A 26,404-nucleotide genomic window follows, 5' to 3' on the forward strand; every position below is an offset into this window, starting at 1 on the left:
TGCTTCTATCCTTTTTCTTGGGCTCTTCAGAGAACATTGAAAAAAACTGATGAAACCTGCAGGTGGATCTCTTTGGCATTACACTGATTTAGTTTTCTAATTCAGTGACCTATAGGAATAGTTTTCAGCCCTCCGTAAGATGCATTCTTCCTAATATACAGAGTAGTCTTGTTTTACGTGTGGTAATGCTCCACCTTCAGTATCTTTTTTAAGATCCTAATGTCAAGAGAATTATAGCAGAGGCACCAACTTGAAGTAGTGAGACAAGGTCTCTCACAGGCGCCATAGGAATTCAAACTTCCGTACGCTAACAGGACTTCAGGTGTTCAGACTTCACACCAGGGCAAAATGGTGACTGAACCGATCACTTACTGACAAATGTCACAAAAGCATCTGAGCTCTGTGGCAGAAAGAAGGACTAACTGGCATTCTGATCGACATATTCGTGCCCGCGGTGGAAACTGTATATTTGGTTGTTAAACGAGATCAAGAATCCTGATAATTATATACAGCCAAATGATGGCATTTTTTGAACAGATGCAGATGCAATATGTTCACAGATCACGTCGGGATGTGAACCTATGCTCGTATGCAACTTGAAAGTACACACTACGAGAAATTACTTGCCCTCTTTCAGACACATTCATAAATAGTAAAAAAATATTTCAGAATACAAAAATATTGCCAAAACATGATCATGTTGGTAATCTTGTTTTCTGCAGTAGCGAACATTAAGCATACATAAACATTCAAACTACAGTAGCTCTGCTCTTTGAAATAACAAATGTTTCCAATATTCATTTGCACCATCTGATAAAAGAATAGATTTTGCTTACGTCCAGTGGTGTCCTGCTATAGCTTGAATTGACTGTCACAGCTGAAGGTCATGGAGTGACTCAGTGCCAAAACAAACAGAGGAAATACTGGGAAACCACTTTTTAAAAATCTTACCTTACTAAAAGCAAGCACAAACTCCTGAAAAATGTAAACTTTGAGAAGAGAAGCATCAGTCATGGCTTCTCAGCTCATCTTTCAAAGTTGAACCAACAGAAAAAGCAGTCATAATATTTGCACACCTAAATAAAACAAGCTCAGATTTTACTTTGGGACTTAGAAGAGCTCAGTCCATTTCCCTAGTCAGATAGAGACTTCCTGTGTGACCTTGGCTAAATTGTTTGGGACAAGGTTTCTGAAGGTACGTAAATGCCTAGATGTACATTTAGATGTGCATTGGGGTATTTGCTACGGATTCTCACAACTAACAAGCGCCGAAAATGAGTGCTTATCTACCTTTAAAATTATCTTTAAGTGTTTTTCCTAAGGGTAATCTGTGGATGACGGGGGGTCCACAAGCCCATGGATCTGGGCTATTATAAACAATGACATTCAGAATTATTTTCACTTTAGATTTTGATGCTAAGGCAGCATGGTGCCCATGAAGCCTTTGGGCACTGACAGTGCTCTAAGACTGTTTCCTCTGTAACGTGAGAATAATTGTACCTTCGGTAGGAGCTGTCAAATGAACACAAGACACATTGTGAGACAATCATATCACGTCGTAACGTAGCCCTACTTCAAGCTTGAGTTAAGACAAGGAAAAAAAAATCCACTTGCTGCATAAAGAATATATGTTTGTTCTGTACCTTGCTCTCCCTATTTCCACAGTTCATCAAAGGAGGGAGAAAGAATGCATCTCAATCCTCATACCAAAATATAAGTTAGGTAGGGGGGAGTCCTTGCACCAAAAATTGACAGCATTTAAGCAGTAGAAATCGCACAATTGAGTGTTGTTTGGTGCCTCCTGGAAGTTGCTCAGCACCTCAGAATCAGGGCAGAATTTGTATATTTCTTTCAGGCTTCATTCTGCAATACTAAATTAAATGAGTCATCTTAATTTATGCAGAAATCCCTTGAAATCAAGAGGACTAATTACACAAAAATCACTCAAGATAGAAGGAGTCGCAGCGAGGCCCTGAGGGAGCACAGCTACATGCACTTTAGACAATTGGAAAAGCTCTTTCCACAATGCACATCACATGTGTATGAATAAGCTAATTGCTGACGGGAAGGCTCTATTGGTGTTTATTAAACATGATGGCTCAGAAGCAACATCTGGCTCAAGGAATCCCTTGATTTGAGGAGCCTGGATGGGTTATCAGGGAAAAATAATTTAAACATATTTCTTACAATAATTCATAAGCATTTGCTATGAGCAACCATCAGAGGTGGGATAATGCAGAAAGTTGTTATTCTGACAGTTACCATAGTCCAATGCTTGACTGTCACAGACTCCGTCACGTGTATGAGAAACAGTTGGAAAAGGGCATTCTCAGATTTCTAGATTCTAAACTTCAACATTTACACTTGTCATTTTTTACCTGCCACAGCAAAATACGACTATTGAGGATCTTTATGTTGACAAAGTAGATAATGCATGTATTATAATGAGATTGCTGTATGCCATTTAACAGTTTAGTTTTGCTATACTTTTTCGGTTTATAGAAATACGTTAAATCTTTGTACTAAGAGGCAACAAACTTTTCTGCTTTAAATTATTCAACTATGGTTAGTCCACTTTAATTATTGCATATAAAAGTGTTTTATTCTTTTCTTCAATCAGACTGGCAGAGATCACTTAGAGCATTCATCTAGAACAGTCTCAATAAAAACTACTCAAAAGCTCCTGCGAGTTTGAGCACGGGATCTGGTAAACTCAGTAACAAATAAAACATAATTCTAAACATTCATGTTTACAAAAAAAAATTAAAAAATCTGAACAATAAGTTAATAAAGTGAAATAGTTATCTACTATTCAGATATAAAAATCCCAGCAACTTAATTTATATATCACTATAGCAGACATGACAAAATTGTGAATTATGCTATCCACTGTCATAAGTGGTACTTCAAGATTTCCAACAGAAAACTTATATTTTAATTTTCTGTTCGTATATAGCCAAAAGTAAGAGGCAAAGCCAGCCTAATAGTAATCCAAGGTTCTGTAGGAGAAACATCAACCAGGGTCGCCGTGTCTGAATATGAGTCATTTCAGGAAGCTAAAAAAAGAATAAGACACCAGAATGAGAGCCAGATATATTCATCTCTGGGAAAAAAAGTCTTATGGGAAAACAAGACAAACTTCATTAAACAAGACTTTAAAAGTGCTCGGTTTCTGAATATAGCTATTAATTTGTAGTATGTTCTATACATTGTAACAACATAGATCTTGACAGTGAAATATTTAAATTAATCAAATTCTGCTCATTTTGGTTCTTTTACTAGCACCAATGTGAATTATAAATGAGATTCAGGACTTGTAAACTTCTCAACAGTTTTTAGTAATTTTATACAGCTGTCTGTAAGGAAATGCTTATTTAGTAAAATTAGTGATTCCCTTTTGTGGGAATAAACTAGTTTGAGGGGGTTTTGTTTCAGTACTATATATAGGGTCAGTTCTGCTCTTACTGAAATAACTGGCAACACTCCTATTTACTTGGGCTTTAGTAAACATACAAGTAGAAAACAGGATTTTTTAAATATACTTGAAAAAGTTACACCTAATATTTTACTCTGTATGTCTTAAATCAGGTAAAGGAGCAGCGTCTGTTTATAATCATATTAAAAGCTACTTACTTTGACCTTCCACCCTACATGGTCTCTTTTATCAAAGTTTTAAACAAAAGTTATGTCTCAACAGACCCTGCGAAAATGACGCCTCAGGCTCAGACTCTCTTAGTATTTACGCTTTATGATTTACAGACACCAGGGGAGACAGTAATGACCACTGATACTTTCACATCAACTTTGAAAATAAATATAGAGCGATGGCCTGGTACTGACCTTTGATTTTGGTCGGGTTATTTTGGTCTATTTGTTGTGAACACCAAAACAAGAGCGAGTGGTCCCGGCACTCTCCCATCACGTTACCTTCCTGCTCCACTCCCAGCCTGCACTTGAATGAAGCTGCTCATTTTCTCTTCTCTTCAGAGCCTCCTCACAGGAGCTGTAACAGCAGCAGCCACTGGGAGACAGTGGAGTGGTGCTGACCAAGGAGGCTAACAGGGTTTGTTTACATCTATTTGCTATGCTTCTCCTTCCCTCTGTCAGAGGGGGGTCTCTGGATCTGCTTCTCCTGCACTCTTCTTTCTCTGGAAGTTGGCACGGCCCCAGAAGAAAACTACAGTGAAAAATCCACCTCTACTTTGAAGTTCTACGTAAAAATAGCAGGCCAACCCAACGGTCCTGGATCTTCGTAACAGCTAGGCAGTGGTTTAAATTATGATACAAATTTGCGTTTTAGAAACTCATGTAGTTATATTTGATTTGTATTTAAGGATCATCAGAAACATTTACTCTAAAGCCAAAGTAAGCACCTCGAAGTTATGATGTAAATCAAAATCTAAACTGACAGCTTGTAAGTGTTTGGAGCATGTGGTTTTTGTTTTGTATATAAGTAAAAACTGTTAATTAAGACCTAGGCCTGAATCCAGGGCTCCATTCTAGACCTTTGGTCTTTCTAATTTATCCTTATAATCAGTCTATTTTGTCCTCTCCCCAGTGCATGAGTGAACAAGTTCTCTAAATACAAAACTTTTTCCCCTCCCACTGCAAAAGCTAGTATTTTCTCTTATTGCTGGTAGTGCCAATTTATAAGTTACGCACATGCACAGTAAGTTCCTAAGAAAGTTTTAAAAAGGCATTCTCAGTAGATAGTACCCTTCCTATGTGCAATGCAGATCTCTGCCCCCTCCACCTAGACTGCGTCCATGTTATCAAGTGCACAGACCATTTCTATAGTGTTACCTAGTGTGACATCCCTGCTTATCTCTTTGGAAATAAAAGCTGACTGCTGACACAGTATCAGCTATGGTTCCCCAATGCTCTCTGAACTCGTCTATACACAAATGTGTGTAGTACAGCAGAGGAAAGCTTGTTGTTTTGGAAGCAGAAGCCTATTCAACTGGCAGATGCAAAGCACTTTACAAACTAAGGGAAGATAGCACCACATCCAAGCTGCTGGATGCCATCACACTTACTAATGCTTGGAGTCCTTTTGAGACAAAAGAGTTACTGTTAATCAAGGGACTAATCTATTCCCACTCCAGCTCTTGTTTTCATCATGAGACCACAAAAGGTATACAGAATTAGGAAGCAGTATGCTGAAAGAAGACATGAAGGGGTCTCAACAATGTACTGGCTGAATAAGAGTTCTACCAAGCTGGGTCATATATGGCATGACTGCTGCACTGCAACAGCCCAATAAGTCACTTTAAATGTACTCCTTTATCTCCAAAATTAGAAAGATTTTTAAGGTTAGCTGGAGGAAATGTCAGTTAGTTACCTCAGGGAGTGGTTGGATAGCTCTTATTTCTTGATATCCTAATTGTCTTTCATGCTTCTGTCTCCCTCCTTTCAAATTAGACAGTAAACCTTTCTGGTCAGGAGCTACGTAAACCAGTATGATGTGTACAATCACTCAGAAATGCCGTCCCAGTCCTTGGGGTTTAATACAATGCATATGGTTTCATAAATATTTGTCCAAATGATTATTTCATAGATACTAATTTAAGAGGCTGATACAGGACTTTCAAGTTTGTTTCCCAAGAGGAAAAGGGGACATGTTTTGTCAAAGAAACAGTTCATTAGCAGTGAGTTGGTCTGTTCCATTCCATACAGTGGTGTCTCAAGTTTCAATTCAGATTAAAGGTATATTAAAAAAAAGGTACATTATTAATGAAAGGATCTTTGGAAAGAGTGCAAAGTTATGATATGCTTATGATCTCTAAACAGATATCAAGTACAAAAATCTCACTATATTGCTCATAAAAAACTAGGTTTTAGGGGATTTAATTTTGGTTAAACAACTAAACCCACAATATTACAGGTTTTTACTCACACTCATCTTGAAGCAACAAAAAATTTATGTTGCAATATTACATCTCTGCATACACATTTGCAAGACAAAATACTCCTCCCTTCCACCTTCCCCTGTTACTGGGAAGATGAAGTTTTTCAGGATTCCCTGGTGAAAAATGATGAAGGGTATAATCCTTTTCCTCAGATTTTTAAAATGATTAGCCTACCCTGCTTGTTAACGGAGCTAGAATGCTATTTGTAGAAATGAGAAACCTTTAATTAACCATAGAAGTAGTTTTGTACAACCTTGACTGTGGTGGCAGTCTCAGGGCTGTCCTGCCAACGAGCCTCCACCTCATACTCCTCAATGTTCCTCGATGCAGAAACCAGTGAGGCTGTCCAGTCTTATTTAAGTGCTGCTCTGACAAGCACATGAATATGTGAAAGCCCATAAAACACTAACACTAAAAATTGTACACTTAAGCTTTGTACACCATTAAGTATTTGTACCTAATTGGCAGCAACACTGTTTGCAGCAAACAATAAAAGTTATTTCTGTGCAGAAAGTCGAAAAATACATAAAGCATGGCTGATTTTTTGTTGAGATGTACTGTACAAACGTACAAAACTTTTCAGACCTACAGATTCCTGCAGTGCTAGAGGAATATTTTTAAAAATAAAATAATCCCTGTGATATTCAACACTTGCACTTCTGATAAATACAGTGAGCAACTCAAAATGGCAATTCTTTTGACAAAATGCAGAGAAAGGCTGATTGGAATCCCTATTGATAAGATCCTCCCCTCTCTCTCCCTTCTTTCTCCTCTTCGCATCAAGATTATGGTGACAAGCTGAGAACAAGGGAATACACGTCCCTGCCTGCCTGGAACTGTGTCATCTCTCGGGATTTACAGCTGGCACATTGCTTTGAAGACTCAGGGAAAAAGATGGTGTTGTCCTTGGAGCTTGTGCATCCCTGATGGATGCTGATCCTACACTGAAGGAAAACTATGCCTAAATCATTCTTAGGCACATTAGTAAAACCATACCTATTGAGCAGGTAGGCAGCCTCCCTTCCAAATTTCTCTGTGTCAGAACAAGATGCACCTTGGTACACAGTGCTCTTGTCTCTTATGCACCCCTCAGTCAGGACTGTTGACACAGCCACAATCCTTAGACAGTTCCCTCATAAATGCTTAGGAGAACTTTATGATCATTTTACCTTTGTTACAGTGGCAAAAACAAATAGACTAAAATACAACCAAGACCTAAGGTCAATTATTACAACTAGATTATCAAATAGGTTATAATACATATCAGGTTTCAAGTATTATGCTTGAAGCTGGTAAATGATATCTCAGGCATGAGGTGGCAGTGGTAGTGAACACAACAGAGACAGCCAGGCTTGGGAGAAACACAATAATAATTTATGAACAGACAGATCTCTTTTTTTTTTCCACCTCTTGATCTAGTCACTCCCAATAGTTTTCGTTCACAAGCTTGCAAGCAACTTTACATTAATACCCATTGGTTAAAGAGCCATGTGATACTTAAAATAAGCTGGCAAGGTAATTAAGTTCTGCATTGTTACAAGTGTAACAGTTAGCCAGCTCTTCAATAAATGATGTGGCCTGAGGGATCTGCATGAGTTATGATTCCACCACATTCTTCCACAGTCCTCAGACCTTCCTCCTAATGTATACCTTCACGCTTTATTTTTCTGTAGCTATTGAGCTGGGAGTATGAGAAATGTTGGGCAAATATGAAAAAGTTGAGGCAATCTGATGGGTTTTGAATTGCTTAGGAGCTCATACAAACCTCTCTGAGAAAGAAAGACTGTCCAGGAAGAACACAGGATAAGCATCTTGCATTTTAGTTCAGAAACAGCAAATTCATGTTGAAAGCAAGTGTGAAAAATAGATAAAGAGGTGTAAAAAGAAAAAAAGTAATTAACTTCTTAAAGATTATTTGCACATTCAAATGTTTGTTTATGTTATACTAAGTAACTTTTTCAGGCCTAGAAATGTATTGTTTACCCTTCCCCCTTTGAAAGTCCTTTATGTCTTTCTCCTATGCTGCCCTCTTAATAGCCTTTATTTCACCCTTTTATTAGTAATTACACCTACCATAGCAGTGACACCAAACAATGCTTTTTCTGCATTTGTCTGACACTCATCTGCGATGTGGCTATGTTAAAAGGAAAATATAGCAATAGACTGAAGTTCTCACCATTTCTGCTAAAGATAAATACAAGAACATTCCAGCTGTAACAGTAAAAATCCAGTTTTGAATGCAAGGGTCAGTTGATACAGAGAGGCCGATATAAAGTCCTAAGAATGCTGTTAGTGCACTTATAAAATTCATCAAAATTGCGATCTTCGTGGGGAGCCCTGTACTTAGCAGCACAGCAAAATCTCCTGCACAGAGAAAAAGACACAAAATTTATGATTTAGCTGATAAATGTATTTGTAGGACTCTTGGTAATAAAACATGAAGAAAAATAATTAGGATATGCACAAAGACAGTGATTGATGGAGGACTGCGCTTAGGTTTCTGTAGAATTAGTTATAAACTCATCCTGTGAGAAAAAACATAGCCAAAAAACCCATATTGACTTGTATTTGTTTAGCTGTTCCTAAAGATAGCATACAGTATACAGGAGTGGCTTTCTGTTAGTTCTCGATGTTCTGTGACATTTCCAACTTGGATACACGCAAAAGTGAAGTCACATGCTTTCCCAGAGTTTCTAAATCTTTCTCGATTGGGAACTTGCCAGTCCAAATCATGTGAGGATATTTGCAGCATGGTCTTTGAGTGTTTTACAGGTGCTGTAAGTCAGAAAAACCTGTGCCAGTCTGATTCCAGTTTGAGTTTAATTCCACTGATTTCAGACCTGATTGACTTTGGTAAATTGTACATCAGAATTGCATCACAGATTTTTCTTCTAAAATGAACTATTTCATAACAGGTCCAGAGTAAAAGATTTTGAAAATTCTTCTCTGTGAGTGTAGAAATGCCCCTTTGACACTGGGACACTACTGCCCCAGAATTAAGAAGCATTGTCTTTGGAGTTAGCTGTTCAGTATTTTGGTAATTTCTTTGCTATGCAAACAAGAGTTACCAGTTTTACAGTAATTCCCCACCTCACCTTTTCATTTGGGTAAGTTTTACTCATAGACAGCACATGAAATCTCCAGTCATTTAAGAACAGAAACGAGAATCCACTGTTCTCATCTCAAATTTGCCAGCTTCATCCACACTGAAAGATTTACCACAAGGAGATAACTGAGGACAATGTTCAACAGAACAGTCTTCCTGTCCTGCCTGCTAGTAAAATGGTTCATATATCTTCTTTTATTATCTTATTATTCTTGATTAGCAGCAGGAATGAGGGCAGCATGAGGAATACATTGTTAAATGGCTCTGCTGTGTATTAAAACTCTGGGGTTGCCCGTTGTGTCAGGCCCACATGGCTCTTGCTCACAGCTTACTATTATTTGTGTCTGTACAAATGAGAATAAAGGGCCACTCTGACATGATGGCACTGACATTTGGAGAAGGTGAGATGGGGTGGTATCCAATAACGAGGGCAGAAGCCTCCCCTCCTTTTTGTGAAGGGGAAAGAGAAGAACATAGCTTCTTTATATATCCATCTCACACATTAATGTTATAGTTCATAATGCTATAAGCAAAAAGAATTCCCACTAATGTAATACAGGAGAGAATTCTTTGGAAGACCTGTAACTACAAAGCCAATCAAGAGAAATACATATATGTAATTCTTACCCATTTCATGAGGAATTTCATGGCATAAAATAGCAACAGTCGTTGTCACACCCGTTTCTGTTGAGGATGAGAATGCTGCTCCTATTACCAAGCCATCAGCAAAATTGTGAAGACTGTCACCCACCAGAACCATTATTGCTAACAAGCTAATTTTCTTACCTAGGAAAAAAACAAACAAACAAACAAATAAAAAAGAAGTTTTAACAGAAACAGATACTGTAATTTTTGCTATGTTAAAAATGATTTTGTTTTCCGGTTACTTCACATATAACATTATGAAAAGTCATAATAATCAGAGGACAATAGTGTTTATCTGTTTTGACCTTGTTATTACTGTTCCTTCAATACATTTGAAACAAAAAAGTAGGTTGTAGAATAATTCATAGATGCAAATACCAGAAAGTACCTGCCTTATTTAGACAAAAATTTAGTATTAGGTTTGAGTCCACCCTCATGATAGATCCTAAGGGTTTCCATTAATCTTTCTTTGGCTGCTGAAATTCACACAAGTTCTCTAGATATTTTTTTTCTTTAAAAGATGGGCGTTTTTCCATCATCGCTCACAGAATTGCACAGCTATAGTGAAGATGAATATTTGATCTCATCCAGCTGATCGTTTGAACACTGTAAAACCTGCTACACTGAGTAATATTTTCAGGGTCTGTTTTTTATGAGACTGTATAACAGTGAAACATAAAGATGAAAGGCAACAAGCCTCAGAGAATCACTATTACTACAGCATTACCGCAATGCTCATTTACACCTTTTTTTCCAATCAATTATTTTATGCTCATAGTACGCCTGTCGGCACCACCCCTCATGGATGCAGATGGCTGTTTTTCTTTCCCATATTGTTTGGTGAGCTTACTTTGGTGTGGAACGGTACGTTGGATGCTCATGATCAGGCATCTGACATGAGAGGAAAGGTGCTACTAGTGATAAAAGTACTGAAATCAAGCTAGGGAATTAGGGACGGTCTCTCCATCCAGCCTGTAACCCAGACAGCCACGTAGCATGCTGAACACATTCATGGGGAGGGATTTCATCTCAAGTGGCATGGAGGCCCCATCCATAAGCTCAATGGCTAGGCTTAGCAACATATAATTGGCTCCCCTATCCTGCCCTTTGTTCCGTCCACTTTATCCACAATCTTGCAAGCAGGACCTCCTAATGCCTCTCAGGAAACGCATCCAGCTTTCCTCCACACAGCATGGACAGAACACTTTGCAAAGGGTTACTTTTATGCCTGAAGAAGCAGGGTTGTGATCTGGGACCTAAACATCATGTATTTTCTTGACTTTTGTCAGTCCCACACAGACGTACTTTACGACAGTCTAAGGAGCTAACATGGAGCTGCCCAGAACTGTCTGAATACAGTTATTACGAGGTTTCACTTCAGTAATGTTTCTTCAGATATGGCCATTTTATAGTGATGGGGGAGATGTTTTTCTTACAGAAACTGGCTAGAACTGAAGTCTTCAGACTATTATAAAAAACACACACAGCACATAAAAGCCTAACAACTGTATTCAGAAAATCCTCCCTAGTTGCCTGGGAGCTCTGCGGGTTCAGAAAAATTGGCAGGCGTGTTAGATTTTCCTGCCAATTTACAGAGCCAGACGTGGATGTCCCCAGTTTGCGCAGTTCTTTCTAAACAGTATGGGCAGTTTACAATCAATAGTGCAGAGCATGAGTTACATAGAAATAATAGATTGCTGCACTACATTAAGTTTGCGATTTGTAATAAGCACTGTCCAGGACAAAATCATGGCCTGCCCTGAGATATTATTAGTCTGTTTTATTCAAGTATCTGATTGTTGAAGAAGACGTACCGTAATTACTGGAACTCACTCTAGCGTGTTGTCTATAGTATAACATAGGGATGAGGTTAACATTGTGGAGCAATTGCAAATGTAAGCTTTGTGAACTTGCTTGACTGAAAGCTAAGAAGATGCATATATAAACAAATCTGAATGTTTATCTTACTTTCAGCCTACTTTAAAGCAACTTTGTTACTAGCAATCGTCTCACTGCATTGCTGCAACACTATTAACTTTTTACCCTAACTATTTCTACAAAGCCTCTTCTTCTTAAACAATCCTGCATTTATTTTTGATAGTTTTCTCTGCTTAAATAGGGGATCAGAACTCATAACAAATTCTATTCCATAATTGTCATAAAGCTAAGGGGTGCAGGACTCCCACCATCGATTATGGGTTTTTAGCTTTGAATAAGAGTTTAAAGCAAACATTTATCCATACCTAGATCTTTTTTCCAATGTTTTCATTACTCGTACAGCAAAAAAATTTATAGTTAACGTAACGTCTCACTGAGTATACCAAATACAAACTGTTTGATCTTTTCAGATATTGATATAGCAAGTGTGGATAAATGAGAAGAGGGCCAGTGAGAAATCATACATCTTTTTCTTCCAGTAGCTTCTTGCTTTATGAACTAGTCACTGGCTATCTAAGGTGACTGACTTCTCTCGCAGTCCTACTTGACATGTGTTTACAGTGAAGTCTGGCATTTCTGGAGATGTCAGCCTTCTCTCTTAGAGTTGCAGATTCCATTCCATTTGGGGAAAAAACACCTAAAAGTTTAGTTCAGTACCAAGGTACCCAGGTATGTTTATGCATTTAGCTATTTGTAAGAACTGTAACAACATAAACTTTTGAAAATATGTATTCTCTAAAAAACCCTGAAACAAAACATTCTCCCTTCCCTACTATGGTTTCACTTATTGATTTCTAATATAGAGGTAAAACATGAGCTATGAGGGAAAAATGGAACCAAACGAAAAATTGTACTGAGAATCTAGACCAACTTTAGTTATAGACCAAAATTAGTCACATGGAACAAATAACATTGATATCACTAGAAATTGGTTTGTGCTTAGCAGGTAGTGATGATTGAACAGAATGGAAACATCTAGAGAGAGATGGACTAATAGTCACACTAAAACTGGCACTGGATTGTGTACTGCTGGATAGGTGAGACTGAAGAAACGGAAATCCAGATTTCAAATGCCTCGGAAATGGAAACGAAGTCCGCAAGAACAGAGAAGAATATTAGAAACCTTGAAGAAGATAATGACATTTTGAAATAAATGAAACTGTTGACCCAAGATCACAAAATAAAGGGGAGTCAACTATAGTAAATAAATTGATTTCAATTAAAATGCTATTCCCTCAGCTGAATGACTACAACTCTACTAAATTCACCAAGGTCACACAAGTACAGTCAAAGGCAGAGTTTGGTTTATGCTGTATTTTCCCATTATTTTTTTTTTTTGAGTAAGCAGCAACAATACAGGGAAGATAAGAATTACTTTGAAGCGCTCTGAAGAAAACAGATTATCCTAAAACTGAGAGCCATCACGAGCCCATAATTCCATACATGTAACAAATCATTACTGGTTTGAGGAGGCTATTGCTTTACCGCGTAAGAGAAGAAGGAAGCAGAATTGTATTAGTAGAGTGAGCCAAAAAACCAAACGTTTCACTACCTTCAGAAGTAAAAGCCCAAGCAAAGTTTACAATTATAAAAATCTGTTTTGTATTAAATTTTGAATGTTTCCCTTTAAGCAAAGGCTTTAGAAAAACGGTTTGCAACAGTGAGTAAACAAACACTAAAGCATGGACAGTATAAGATTAATGAACTTCACAATTACAGGGCTGGCAGCTGAAAAGGTTTTCAAGAAGATATTTAATTATGTAGCCAAGCATCATCAGTTGTGGTGAGGCAGCACATAGCAAACACAGAGCTAAGCCAGCTTTAGACTTTCAGTTCCATCTTAGGTCTCAAGGCTTTTCCTGTTGCTTGTCTAGTCTTTTTATTGATACTAACTTTTTTTGCTGATCGCCTTACTCTCTGGAGGAACTTCAGCAGACTCAGAATCTTCTGGGCTTCTCTAGTTAAAAGCAAAGATAATGGATCAGTGTTAAGGGGCTCTTCCAGCTGCTGCTATAAACACAGGAAAATATCAAATAAGTTCAAGATTTTTTATTAAAGATAGTTGCTGTTATTTGCATAGATATCATTAGAATCATTTATTGGGTACTGGCAGTGTGATTGGAAACACATAAAAAAATAAATCTCCCTTGCCCAGAAAAGGCTACAGTCTAATTCAGGTAGGAAGACAGACATTTATAAGCACTTTTGTAACCCAAGAAAATAATGTTTCTGCTTGAATACACAAAAATCTGAGCCAAGTGCAGAGCTAAAAAGGACATTGCCATTCAAATTGTATCTTTTCTTTTTGTCATGACCAGATCACTGTAGTTTCCTGCTGGATAAGGTGTCTATAGGATTTCCAAGGAGAAATGGGTAGACACCAGAGTCTTTTTGGAGTTCATGTTCTTCACAGTTACTCTGTGAAAACACAAGACTAAAAAAGATGATCCTAGGCAGGTTTCACACCCTTTCAAAATATAGTGTTTTTTTCTTTAGGGTAGTACAGCCTCCAGTGCCTCATCTCTTGGCCTTTAGTTAGGGCTTTGTCTTGGCATCCGGCATCGCTCCACTGCAATGAGTGAAATTTACCCTTATTTCAAGTGAAGAAAGAGACAGTATCCCTGTCCTTATCCTAGAGAGTTAATTTGATGCATCAGCCCTAATGTTTAATTAACAGAAACTGCAACTGTGGGGAGAGAAGGGAGAACACGAGGAATCTCTCCTCCTACCTCCCCGGGGCTTTTCTTTCCGACTAGAGAAATTATTAGAAATTTGTGTAAGGGTGAGACAAGCCAAAAAAAAAAAGCTTGTTTGAAACTAGAAAAACTGAATTTATAATCTCTATATTTTCTCTTTTTTGGCCAAAAAAAAAAAAAAAAAGATATTAAAGCTATTATGGTAGCCAGTGAAGAGTCAACAGCAGCGCGAAAGAGTGCTTTGTTAGGGACAACAGCCACCACTCCAAACACTATAGCAGACATGTGTAGTGGCTGCAAAACAGGATATGTTTCTTGGCTGGTATTAGCTTGGTTGTGATGTGGGATATGTGCTGTAGAGGCATGAGAAGGGAAGGGAAAGGATTTGGTTTTAAAATTCTACATTTTAAAGGAAAAATAAAAGTCTTTAATTCCCATGATTGCAGCCAGTCATATGAATTCCAGTAATTGTTCCACTTCTCTTATAATATTTATTCACATGCCACTTCTTTGAACTCTAAGTCAAAACTGCAAGACTAATCACTGACCTGAAGGATTTATAAGCTTTTCTTAGTCAACCAGTGTTTGTCTTACTATTACTCACATGACTCTGAAAAATTGGCCGTGCCTGCACAAACTAGCTAAGCCAGGCTAGTTCATGTGATCTATACATAACTTTAAGGGAATCTTGCATCTGAGAGGAAAGACGAGCTCATTCATTATCATAAACAGGAAATGATGACGTGGCTCACAAATTAGTAAACATTCTTCACTTGTCTGTTTGCTCTGCATTCCATTGAGAGTTTCCCAACTGTGTTTGAGAGATTAGCAGTGGCTCGTGAGGCTCTTGCCCATCACAACTGCTTTAGTAAAATGGAGTTCACATTGTAGATCTCTGGAGATTCTGATTTAAATAACCAGGAACATATGTATCTAGGTACTACATACAAACTGAAGAGATTTGTTGGAAAGAGAGAAAAGATTAAAAGGTATGAGTCAATTTAGTTTGCAAACAAATATCTGTCTGGATACTCTACACAGACCAGAAAATTATGTAACTTCTTATGGGTAAGCACCATTCCCCGATCTCCAGCTTGTTTATGTTACTCTTTGAATCTGCGGAATAATGCCCAAGAATAGTCCAAGATTTCATCTGTTCACTAATTATGCACTTAACTCTCACTGCAGAAGATCCTGAAGTTTTTCCCATGGGAGAGTCTGCCCTTACATATGATAATTTTTTAAAAACAAGGGAGGAGGAAAATCTTCAAGAATTTTATCAACAAAAGGTAGTACAGGAAGTGTACTGTCATATCAATCTAATACACCCTTCAGAAAAGTTATTGTAAAAATTTGTGTTTGAAATCTCTGTTATAGCTCATTATAAACTTCAAAATCTAGAGATTCCTGACAATCATGTCATGTAATAAAGGACAAAACAATAAAGATTGAAAAATAATACTGATTTACTATATTAATTTTGGTTCATTTTTTGAGGAACAGAGAAAGAAGGATATAAAATCAGGGAAGTATGTCATATTGGTAACCTACCAACTGTATGGTTGAAGTAGATTTGCCTCTGCCTGAATGTTCATTTAATTCAGATTCCACTGGAAGATCATGGGAATGTCCCCAGTGCCCATTAACTAAAGAAAGGCCCTGCTGAATGAAGATGCTTTGCAATTAGTTCTGAAACCCAATGAAAACAGGTGCAGTCTTTCTCAGCCTTTTGTGAAATTTTAGCATATATAGGAAATATTTTTTTTCAAAACAAAACCTATTGAAAAAGATTGTTGGCTAGGATCAACATTTCCTAATGCTTATTTGATTAAAAAAAACATGAAAACTGAATCAGATAAATCAGTGTCAACCGTAATGGTTTAATGAAATTTGTTTTGTTTTAAAACTGAAGATTAAAATTTGCGGCTGAGATGGATATAACAATTAACTTTTAGAGTTCATTTAGTTCTCTGCAGAGCATGTTTAAAGATTTGTGGGATGATGCTAAACCCTCCTCTCCGAATAAGTAACATAAAGGACTATTTTTTACCAAACAAACAAAATATCACCATCATTAAAATATTCTCATTCTGTTAATTTCACATGATATTCTTATGGCTGACTCAAAGACAGTGGGAATAGGGACTCATTGCTGCGTATCTAAATCAGGACAGTCATTAAACACTGTCTGTAAAATAGAACAAGCAAAGGCTTAGCCTTCTTAAGATAGCCTTCCATGCTGAGAAACTTAATGAGCCATCACGCTTTGTGTTACATGGTATCCTTGTGCATAATCATATTTTTAGGCACCAGCCACACTGAAATAAAGTAATAAAATTAAGATAAGCAGTGAGCAAGGAGACGTTATTAATTTAAGATTGGGTTCTACTGACCACAACATACATATTAGATTTTCAAATCCATTGGGAAAGGGGTCAAAAATTGTTTGGAAATTGTAAGATATCATTCTTGAAAATATCTTGTGCTTACATCTATGACTTCCTTCTCTTCAAACAGAGCCTTGAGTAAACAACTGTCATTACTATTTCATATGGATACTCTTCACTTGCTCCAGTGTTAGTCAAGAAAGTATGCTTACAGAACACCTTCAATTAACTGTTTCCTTCTTGATTTATAAATATATGGAGCACTTTCATGAAGTATACAAAATCCATAGACCAAAGCAAAATAGAAATTGAAGGTCAATCTGGTAGGAGCACTTTGGAAAGCTGTTTTTAATGCTTCATTTAACTCATACAAATGATAATTATTCTCTACAATCATTTTAACATTTTGTACACTGAAAAATCTCAAAAGAAAGGAGATTTTTTAAAGGATAAACTGTACAAAGCTTTACCTGGTCACGTGGTGTTACCAAAAGAAAGAAACACTTTTCAATCAGAAAAAAACCATGAATTCCTCCAATTATTCCCAAAAGTTTCCAAATATATTCTTTCCCATCATAGAAATGTTCTACCTCTTGTGCTTCATGCTTATGTAAACCAAGAGTCTAAAAAAAAAAGAAATAAAGAAAAAAAAAACCTTACAATGGCAATATTTTGATTTTTGCTAGTTATCCATATTGCTAATTCCATTTATTCTCAACATTTTCTTTTGCCATCTCTTTCAAATTTAAATCGTGATTCGAACTAATCAGCTGAATAGTAGATGGATGAAATGAATTAATAGGAGCCTCTGCTACAATTCATCAACTCTTGGTGTTGAAAGGAACAATATTTTTCAAGACAGTTTTAGGAAAATGCCCTCTATATAAATATTTAGTATATTTTGTTTGGAGTGTATCAGTCTTTAAAGTTTAAAAAGTTACTTGCATCATCTTCAGATGTAAACTTCATATTGAAAATAATCCATAAAGCTTTCTGCTGGTGGGTGTGTTTCCATTTTTCCCCAGTGGCCTAGCATGGTAGCCCTCCTTTGCTCTGAAAGTGGACACTTTAAAGGCTACTGGATACGTCACTTAAAACTGGTGAAGGAGAACACTTTCACACTCAAAAAGTGTTTCTTAAAGAAACGCATTTGTCTGACATTCACTGAGAATTGCCTTCCTTAAACCACTCTCCCAGTTCTGCCTCCAGAGATGATGTACTGAGTATGAAGAACATTTTGACCAGAATCTCAAGTGGTGTGAAGCTATTTTTCAATGACCAGTTGAAGTCTTTTCATAACAGTTGTGTCATACCAGAGGAGACTCAGTCAAAAACAAAGGAATACACAATGGAAAATTGTTTCTGTTATACACGATATCCTACTCTTAAAATTTATTTTATTAATTTAGGAAAAAATCACAGCACTTATTTTATTACAGTTCGAGGCAGCAGGATAAATTGGGCTGATAGCCCCTGGTTTTCTGTAACAACGTGTGAAGGGGACTGTGAATGCCTCATACAACCTTTGAACAATTTCTCCTAAAAAGCATTACCAAATCTGCCTCATGAGTTTCATACACATCTAGAAACGTGGCTTGCACAGGACTTGTGGGTTTTCTGAAAAGTTTTTGTGAAAATAGGAACCTTATTTTCTCTGAATTAATCATTTCTTGATTTTTGCTTCTTGCTACTTGGAATCTGTATGTGAACTACAAAGCGCAACTGTAATTGCAATGCTGGGTAGCTGCTTCCCAAATTTCATGGAAAGCTTTACTTTTAAACACATGAGCATTAGCCAGCTTTAAATGAGACTTTTCTCTGTGTGTGTGTGTGCACACGTGTGTGTGTGAACTTTTTAAAAACACAAAAGTGTGTATTACCTACCTGAGGAATGAGGTGTAGCAATGCATCTCCAGAAAGGGTCCCAACAGCCAAACCGACAAACAGCTGTAAAATGAGTGTATAGATTTCTCGACAGGAGTTAAATAAAATGAGGGTTGTACCAAACATAGATCCAATAGTAATAAGTAAAACAGCAACAGTGCTGTAACCATATTCTGTAGGGAAAAACAAATGAAACAAAACAAGGGCACCTTTAATCATTCAGTATTTGTGTTTGTGTTTTAGTATTTGATTTGTATTTGGTTTTGAGGCTATGTTTTGCTACCTTTGTGTACAAGCACACAAAGAAGTGCTTCATTGTGCCAGATAGATTTTTCTAGTCATGTATGATACAGATGACAGAATTGGAAGCCTAAAACACATTCATTTTTTCTGGCTTTACAGGTAATACAGTCTAATGCCTCCAAATTTCAGGCCTTATAGTGCTATATAGACTGTAACTGTGCAGATTAGAGAAACTCAGAGCAGCACAGTGAACGTCCGTCTGCACTTCTTTCCTCTATTAAGAGATTTAAGCTACATCCTCACATGCCACACCTGTGTATCTTTACAGCCAAGAGCACATTATCAACCAAATCATATTCAGTAAACAAACCAAGGCCTAAAGCCTCAAGTGAATGTAAGCATCTCATTTAGGTTCTAAGCATAAACTTTTTAGTCCAAATTATGTTTACAAATGTGCTGTGGACATACATTCCTTTAGTTACTACATCAGGACCACCAACCTATTTTTCCCAGGTTACTGGGATTTTTGGAAGGTTACTCTTACAGTTCTTCAGAGTTACACACTGCTCACATTCCCAACCTTTTGCACAACATGAATCCTGATTAATCCATAAGAAAGTCTTATAGTGGAGGTAAAACACTGATGAGAAACAGACATAAAGGAACTAATGCCAAAATATTCAAAAGTGTCACTTAATGTTCCACACTTTAATAGCACTGCAAGCGCTCAGCACCTCATAAAATCAGACAGTAAATTTCACAGACTGCACATCCAAATACAAGGGTACAGTAGATCCTTATGGAAGGTCAGGCCTTGGTGATTTAGCCAAAACAGCACAGCCTGTCAGTAAAATAGAACTGAGAATAAAATTAATGAGCCTATGCTCAGGTCACTAGGTCACACATAGGTCAAACCTGAAGTAATTCGTCTGTCTCGAGCCAGCAGAAGTGTGCCTGTGGTCATGGAAACCTTCCTTTGCCAAAAAGCACAGGGAAAGGGCCGCAGCAAGGTCTCTTATTAATTCTATTTTGTGTTTGAGTAGTTCAGCTTTGCTCATCTACACAGATCTGTCACCTTTATGATATCACTAAAATGTCAGCGATTGGGCTGATGAACTTTGACTTGAGAGACTCACTCAAACTGTGAATTTGTCATGAACCTTATATATGACCTGTGCAAGTTCCTTTCTTTCTTTGTCCCTTGATTCCCCGTCTGAAAAATGGGCATATCCCTGTAGCATAGAAAAGATAAAGGCAGTAAAGACTGCGAGACGTTCAGGTAACAAGAGACATAAAAAAGAAGGACTGCTGCCTTCTGGGGAGCTGTAATGATTCTTCCTATTCTGTTTATTTCTTTCTGCTATAACCAGTCTTGGGATATCCATGACTGTCCTTCCATGTCCTTATTTAACATGTTTTTTAATTCACAGTCATAGTTCAATTAATCTGCATACCATGGAACGATAGTTCAGCTCATTCCCACAAGCTGCTTAATTTGTGTATCTTAAAGTACAGATAGAATTTAGAGATGGAAAGTGCTATTCCATATGGATTGTTGGCCAGCAGAATGGTAAAGCTTACTAGCTCCTACCGGATGTAGTCATCTAGATCTAGAGCTGGCCATGTAGATATTAGGATAAAGGTACTGAAAGCATTCATTGGTAGCCTAGAAGTGCTGCTCTAGATGCAGGTGATTATGGTTAGATGCCCATTACTTTTTGCTCATTTCTCCTGTCAGAAATTAATGCCCCCTGTAATACACTAGCAAACCTAGGTTTGCAACCACTTCCCAGATATTGCTGATATAAAGAAAAAACAAAACCAGGAACCACATTAAGAAGCCCTTAGGTCAAATCGGATTCAGATTTTTTTTTGACAGGGTGGACTAGGGACTGGTTACAGGAGAAGTTGAATCATCAGAATGGAAGGGGCAGAAATCCCTGGAAGCAGTGGCATGTGAGGGCTACGACTGCAACTGGAAACAATCTGATTACACTCTCAGTTCTTGTTCCAGCTCTATCACACAAGTCCTGCTGCCCATGTGACTGGTTTTCTGGTTGTTTTTCTTCCCACAACAGTATCCCCAAAGCTTCTCTTCCATAAAATATCACAATATAAAAACCAGCAACATTCACAGAGAACTTCTCTATATCAAGCATTTGCCACATCATGGTATGAAATGCCAGCTAACACAACCTTGAGGCTAAATATGAGACAATGTAATGATTCTAGAATAAACCTGGTGGAAATTTCACAAAATAGGTTATTGCTGCCCAGCAACACTTAAAAGGACCTGTCACTTCTCTGTATAGTACTATTGTCTGACATGTATGCAATGAAATTATAGAGAGCATAAATTACAGTGTGCAGAAATCTCATCATGTTTTGGTTTAAGGTTATTAATAAGTGAAATGTCTCCAGAAGTTAAGTCCCTGCACCCCTTCACCTGAATTTTCACAATTCACATAAAACATAACTCACTTTCCAAAGTTGTTGGTGGAAGCTTTGTCTGCTTGGAGTCAGGAAGCTGACACGAACAACTTAAGAGTTGCTGAATGATAGCTGGACTGATTTGCTTGAAGTGGTCTTTAGAAATAGAGGAAGAACTATTTTTTAAAAATATCTTCACAAGTTCATTGGCAGAGAAACAAACCTACGCAGAAAAGTATACACAGTTACTGAATATGTTGTGTAGACCTGCATTTAATGCTGAGGTTAAATATGGAATCTTAGAATAACACAGGGTTATACAAACTAGAAAAAAAAACTTGTTTTCCATATAATCTTTTCTGGTTAAATGAATTCAACTACTTCTAATGCTTCACCCCAGCCCACCCCCACCCCCCATTAAAACTCGATACTTTGATATATTTCAGAAAGACCAGAAACTTTGGTATGAAGTAGCACAATTTCTACTGAAGTCTGTTAGTATCATGAGGATCTGACACAATAATATCTCTAAATATTTTATTATTATATGTGCTAATAAGAATATTTAAATGCTAACACAAATAATATTCTTCATGTAATACACTGCCTGTGTTAAGACAGTACTGAAATTTGTCCTTGTGCTGCATGTTTGTATCTTTAATAGATATGGAACTAAGTTGTTATTTTACGTCTTTTAACAATGGCACACCACTTTAAGGTAAGCACACTAGGAGTTACATAGTCTAGATTTGCTTTAAAGATTACTTAAGAATTGCTTTATTAGAGGTACTTAAGAATTTCAACTACTTTTTCCTCTTGTTAGAAACATCTCTGTCAAAAAAAAAAAAAGAACTTTTCTTGTGAACATTTATATTTTGAAAAATTTTCGTGGAGACTTGGTTTTCCATCTCCAGGATAAAACTTCTAGTAAAAACATGCGCAGTTAGCATTTGAATAGTTCTAGTGTCAATTCCAGTAAGAAATTTTAAAAAGAAGTAGTCCAGATCAAATATGCTAAAATATGCTATTTTACTTAAAGGAATAAACTTCATTTCTTAATCCCATCTTATTAGTTGTGATTCAATTGAATTCAAAGATAGATATTTGTTTCTGTCATTTAAAGCAGTCTGCAGCTGAGAATCAAGCAATAATATTCCTAAATACTATTTTCTAATTACTGAAGCTTAAGTTTCTTTTGAAAGAAAACTACTATTTAAATAAAAAGTGGTAATTATTATTACTTTTAAATAACCCAATTAAAAAACAATGTCTTCCTGCCTTTGCTCATCTACTAGTGAAGTAAAACATGTCTTCTAGCTCACTCAGAAATGGAATGAATTGAGTACTGATACATTCATTCTGAATACCACATTCAGGTCTTCAGGACAAGAGGTGATCTTGCCACCTGGATCTAGTCTGTTCTGCCTCCAAGCAGGAGAGCGTGAAGACAATTCAGGAACACACATATTAAAAAAGACTTCACTCTGACTGTTCTAGACGGTGACTTTGACGGTGACTTTGACTGTAAAAGTAGGGAACACCAACAAGTGGTATCTGGTAATGAGCAGCATTCTTCACTGGTCAGTACTGGGGCTGATATTATGTAATGCCTTCATCAATGACCTGAGTGATGGAACAGAGTGCACCATACCACATTCAGAGATGAAATGCAAATGGAACAAGTAGTCAATACGTGGATGGGCCTCATTGCTATTCAGAGGGATCTTGACAAGCCAAAGAAATGGGCTGACAAAGACCTTCACGAAGATCAGCAAAAACAAATTTTTTGTGCTTGAAACAGAATAACCCCATGCATCAATAAAGGCTGGGAAAAACTGTCTGGAAGGCAGCTTTACAGAAAAGGCCCTTGGGGTCCTGACAGACTACTTGAACATGAGTCACCAGTGTGCCCTTGTGGCAACGAAGGCTAACTGCATACTGGGCTGCATTAGCAAGAGTGTAGCCAACGGGTAATGGAAAAAAAATATCATCCTTCATTCAGGACATCTGGACTATGACCAGTTTAATAACCAGCAGTACAAGAAAGACTTTGGCAAATTGGGGGAAGTCCAATGGAGGGCCACCAAGATGGCTGGGGAACTGCAGTACATGATGTGCAAGCAGAGGCTGAGGGATCTGGGTTTATACAGTTTGGAGAAGAGAAGGGTTGGGGGGTATCTTCAGTCTTCAACTATCTAATGGGGGTGATAGGGAAAATAAAGCCAGCATCCTCTCAGAGGTGTACAGCAAAAGGATGAGAGGCAACAGGTATTAGTTGCACCAGGAAAAAATCCAATTTGTTATAATAAAAAGACCTATCAAAATGAGATCAATAAAGCACTGGCACAGGTTTCCTAGAAAGATTGTGGAATCTCCATCTTTGGAGACATTCAGAATTCAATTGGACATGGCCCTGTGAAACTTGATCTGAATTTCATGTTGGTCCTGTTTTGAGAAGTAGGATAGACAAGATGAGGTCTGGGATTAATACGAACCTAAATTCTAATGTGATTTTATTATGAGGAATTGTAAAAGAAATAGCAAGATCTCATGTGGAAAATAAACCGTCCACCCACACATAAAAAAAGAATTCTTAGTACTTATTTAATAAAATGTTCTTGAAAGTCTTGAGGCACGAGGACCTGCATCTTTTCCAGTTGCAAGCCCTGGCCTTTTAAGTTTTTAACACAGGGAGGCAGAGTACTAAGTCTCCATCAGTAAAGCAACTATGTGTGTACCCCCAGGGGACGATACTGAAGAAACAAGTAAATCAAATTTGCATATTCTCATATGAAAAACTGGATGGATGGATGGATGGATGGATGGATGGATGGATGGATGGATGGATGATTTTTGTTTCCAAAATCCATGTTTCTTTAATGAGTAATAATAAATGAATACACAAATATTGTGACATAGTTTAAGGAACCTAATATTATTTCTCTTATTAGATCATCTACTACTAACTTATTTTATATGCATTTTTTAAATCAGTAGAGACAATGATGACTTAAAAAGAAAACCTTTTTTTCTGTGATAATGTCTCCAAATATAATTCCTGTCTAAAAATAAAATTACAGATCTTAATGTTGTTAGCAAACACAAGCCATAAACTAGTCAATGCCTCATATGTAGCAGCATCTGTTACTAATGGAGCACACTGGCTATCACAGATATGTGCAGAAAGCAGGAGACAAAATTAGTGACGCAACACTGGAACACAAAACCTTCTAATGTAATGATATGTCAAAGAAAACAGACACAGCTAGAAAGAAGAGGAAAGAAATAAAAAAGAGAAACTAGGAAATACTAAAGAAGATAAATTCTCATCTCCAGATGTTTCTTTGTGATTTTGTTTCATCTATACAGAATATGTGGCTCTTGGTTTGACTCCCAAGCCTCAGATAGTTCCCCTGAACACTTATCTTTGGAGTTACAGTCAGTCTCAGAAGTTCAAGATAAATCTGTAACTGTTTTATAAATTCTTCTATTGCTGGAGAAGAGTTTTACTTTTGTACAGATAGTATTGCTACTGATTTCTGTCCTCCATAATTTAAAATTAATATGAAACACATTTAAAATGACCTTAATTTAAAATTGAGACCCCATTAAATGCCTCATCATGCTGATCAGCATTATTGCCTTTTGCGGTCAGCTGGAAAGAAATAAACATATTGATAGAGTATGTATTCCAATTGCAATAAAATTACACAGATAAATATTTATCGGAATAGCATTTAACCAGATGCCATTTGTCTCACTTCCACATCATAAAATGACCACACAGCAAAAGTCAATTGCACATCTCTTATTCTCCTAAATGGAGAAGAAACAGTGTCTTTGAACTTAAATTGTAAAGAACTGAAAAGAATAGAAACATAGTCTTTGAAGTATATATTTCAAATGTATATATCAAAATATATACAAAGTATATACTTTGAAGTCTCCTTTTTTGCCTAAGGAATGTCTTCCAGTCTAAAGAATGGAAGTCAGTTACCATCTTAATCTCAGTTATAAACAAAATTTATTTATTTTCTAATATTTAGGATAAGGATAAAATCATCTGCAATGAACCACTATCCTTCAAACACCTCAAAAAGGATACTGGGTAGTAGCTAAAGTTCTGTCTTACAGACTCCATACTTTCTAAAGGAGGCTTCTGGACTCCATAGTTGGCTATTAAGTGTGTCTGGAAATGTCCAATCTTCAGTTTACAAAAGCCTTCTATAATGAACTTAAGTAGAGACCTTAGTTTACTTTTTTTCCTTAGTACAGAACAACCGTTCTTTCTACAAGGTCACTTAGAGGCTCTAGAAACTCTGTGTCATAAGAGCACAAGAAATATCTAATAAATATATTAAAACATTGAAGCCATGGTGCTACAGTCCTCTCTGTCTGATTCTGCATAACAGTAACCATTCTGTTAGCCCCTCCCAGCTACTTTAATCACACATTCAACAGCCATAAAGTTCTTCCCTCAATTAATATTTAAACAAATATAAACATATAAAAATATCATTCAGTATGAACATCATTTTTTTAAATTAATAAATTTTACCTCAGAAATAATGTAGTCTTTGCAAACCAATGTGACCTTTTATCACTGAAATTCTGTGACCAATACTACAATAACATAAAAACAAATTAACCTGATCCCAATCTGTGTTCCTTTCACGATCTTCAAAATAACCTTTCACATAGTCTCCTTTTGTATGGTTTGCCTTGACTGGAATATTTCTGGTTCCAGTATCTCTGATTGCCATATTATAACGTCTTCTTTTGTGACTGTGGAATTGTCCATTTACAGCGCAGGTCTTTTTGGCTGTAAGCATGTTTAGGAGTTCTTCTAGTTCTAGTGATTAATTAGAAAACAGATACATTACCCTGGGAAAATATACTTTTAAAAAGATAAAATCAAGAGGGATTGTTAAAATTTTGTTAGTTTTAACATTAATTCAACTCCTCATTTTAATAGTTTTTTTCTCTTCTCAGTTTGGTACTGTTGGTAATTTCTGCTTAACACATCTGGAAGTTGAAGACACAGGCTCAGCCTTTCCATCTTTACAGTACTACACGCGGTTGTTTTGCCTATGACTATTTCAGAGGAAAACAAACATGACTGAAAGGAAATTCATCTTCCATTTAATCATCGGTCTCTGCCAAAGT

General features: G+C 36.9%; 1 protein-coding gene across 7 annotated transcripts in view; it reads right to left on the reverse strand.

The window, feature by feature from the left end:
* Positions 1 to 381: 381 nt before the first annotated feature.
* The window catches only part of SLC39A12 (solute carrier family 39 member 12), a 36,968-nt gene continuing 10,945 nt past the window's right edge, over positions 382 to 26,404 (reverse strand). For 6 of the 7 annotated variants that reach the window (XM_063324708.1, XM_063324707.1, XM_063324710.1 and 3 more), the window contains 8 exons: positions 25,888 to 26,090; positions 21,290 to 21,461; positions 18,566 to 18,738; positions 17,152 to 17,304; positions 13,492 to 13,555; positions 9,643 to 9,801; positions 8,086 to 8,273; positions 383 to 3,056 (listed from right to left, as the gene is read on the reverse strand). In XM_063324708.1, coding sequence (XP_063180778.1) covers positions 2,928 to 3,056; positions 8,086 to 8,273; positions 9,643 to 9,801; positions 13,492 to 13,555; positions 17,152 to 17,304; positions 18,566 to 18,738; positions 21,290 to 21,461; positions 25,888 to 26,090 — 1,241 coding nt within the window. In that variant the 3' untranslated portion in view covers positions 383 to 2,927. Of the gene's footprint in view, positions 3,057 to 8,085; positions 8,274 to 9,642; positions 9,802 to 13,491; positions 13,556 to 15,845; positions 15,957 to 17,151; positions 17,305 to 18,565; positions 18,739 to 21,289; positions 21,462 to 25,887; positions 26,091 to 26,404 lie in introns of all 7 variants that reach the window. The other variant, XM_063324713.1, reaches the window with a different exon arrangement.

This window comes from Chroicocephalus ridibundus, chromosome 2 (genome assembly GCF_963924245.1).
Source record: "Chroicocephalus ridibundus chromosome 2, bChrRid1.1, whole genome shotgun sequence".
NCBI classification, from domain to species: domain Eukaryota; kingdom Metazoa; phylum Chordata; class Aves; order Charadriiformes; family Laridae; genus Chroicocephalus; species Chroicocephalus ridibundus.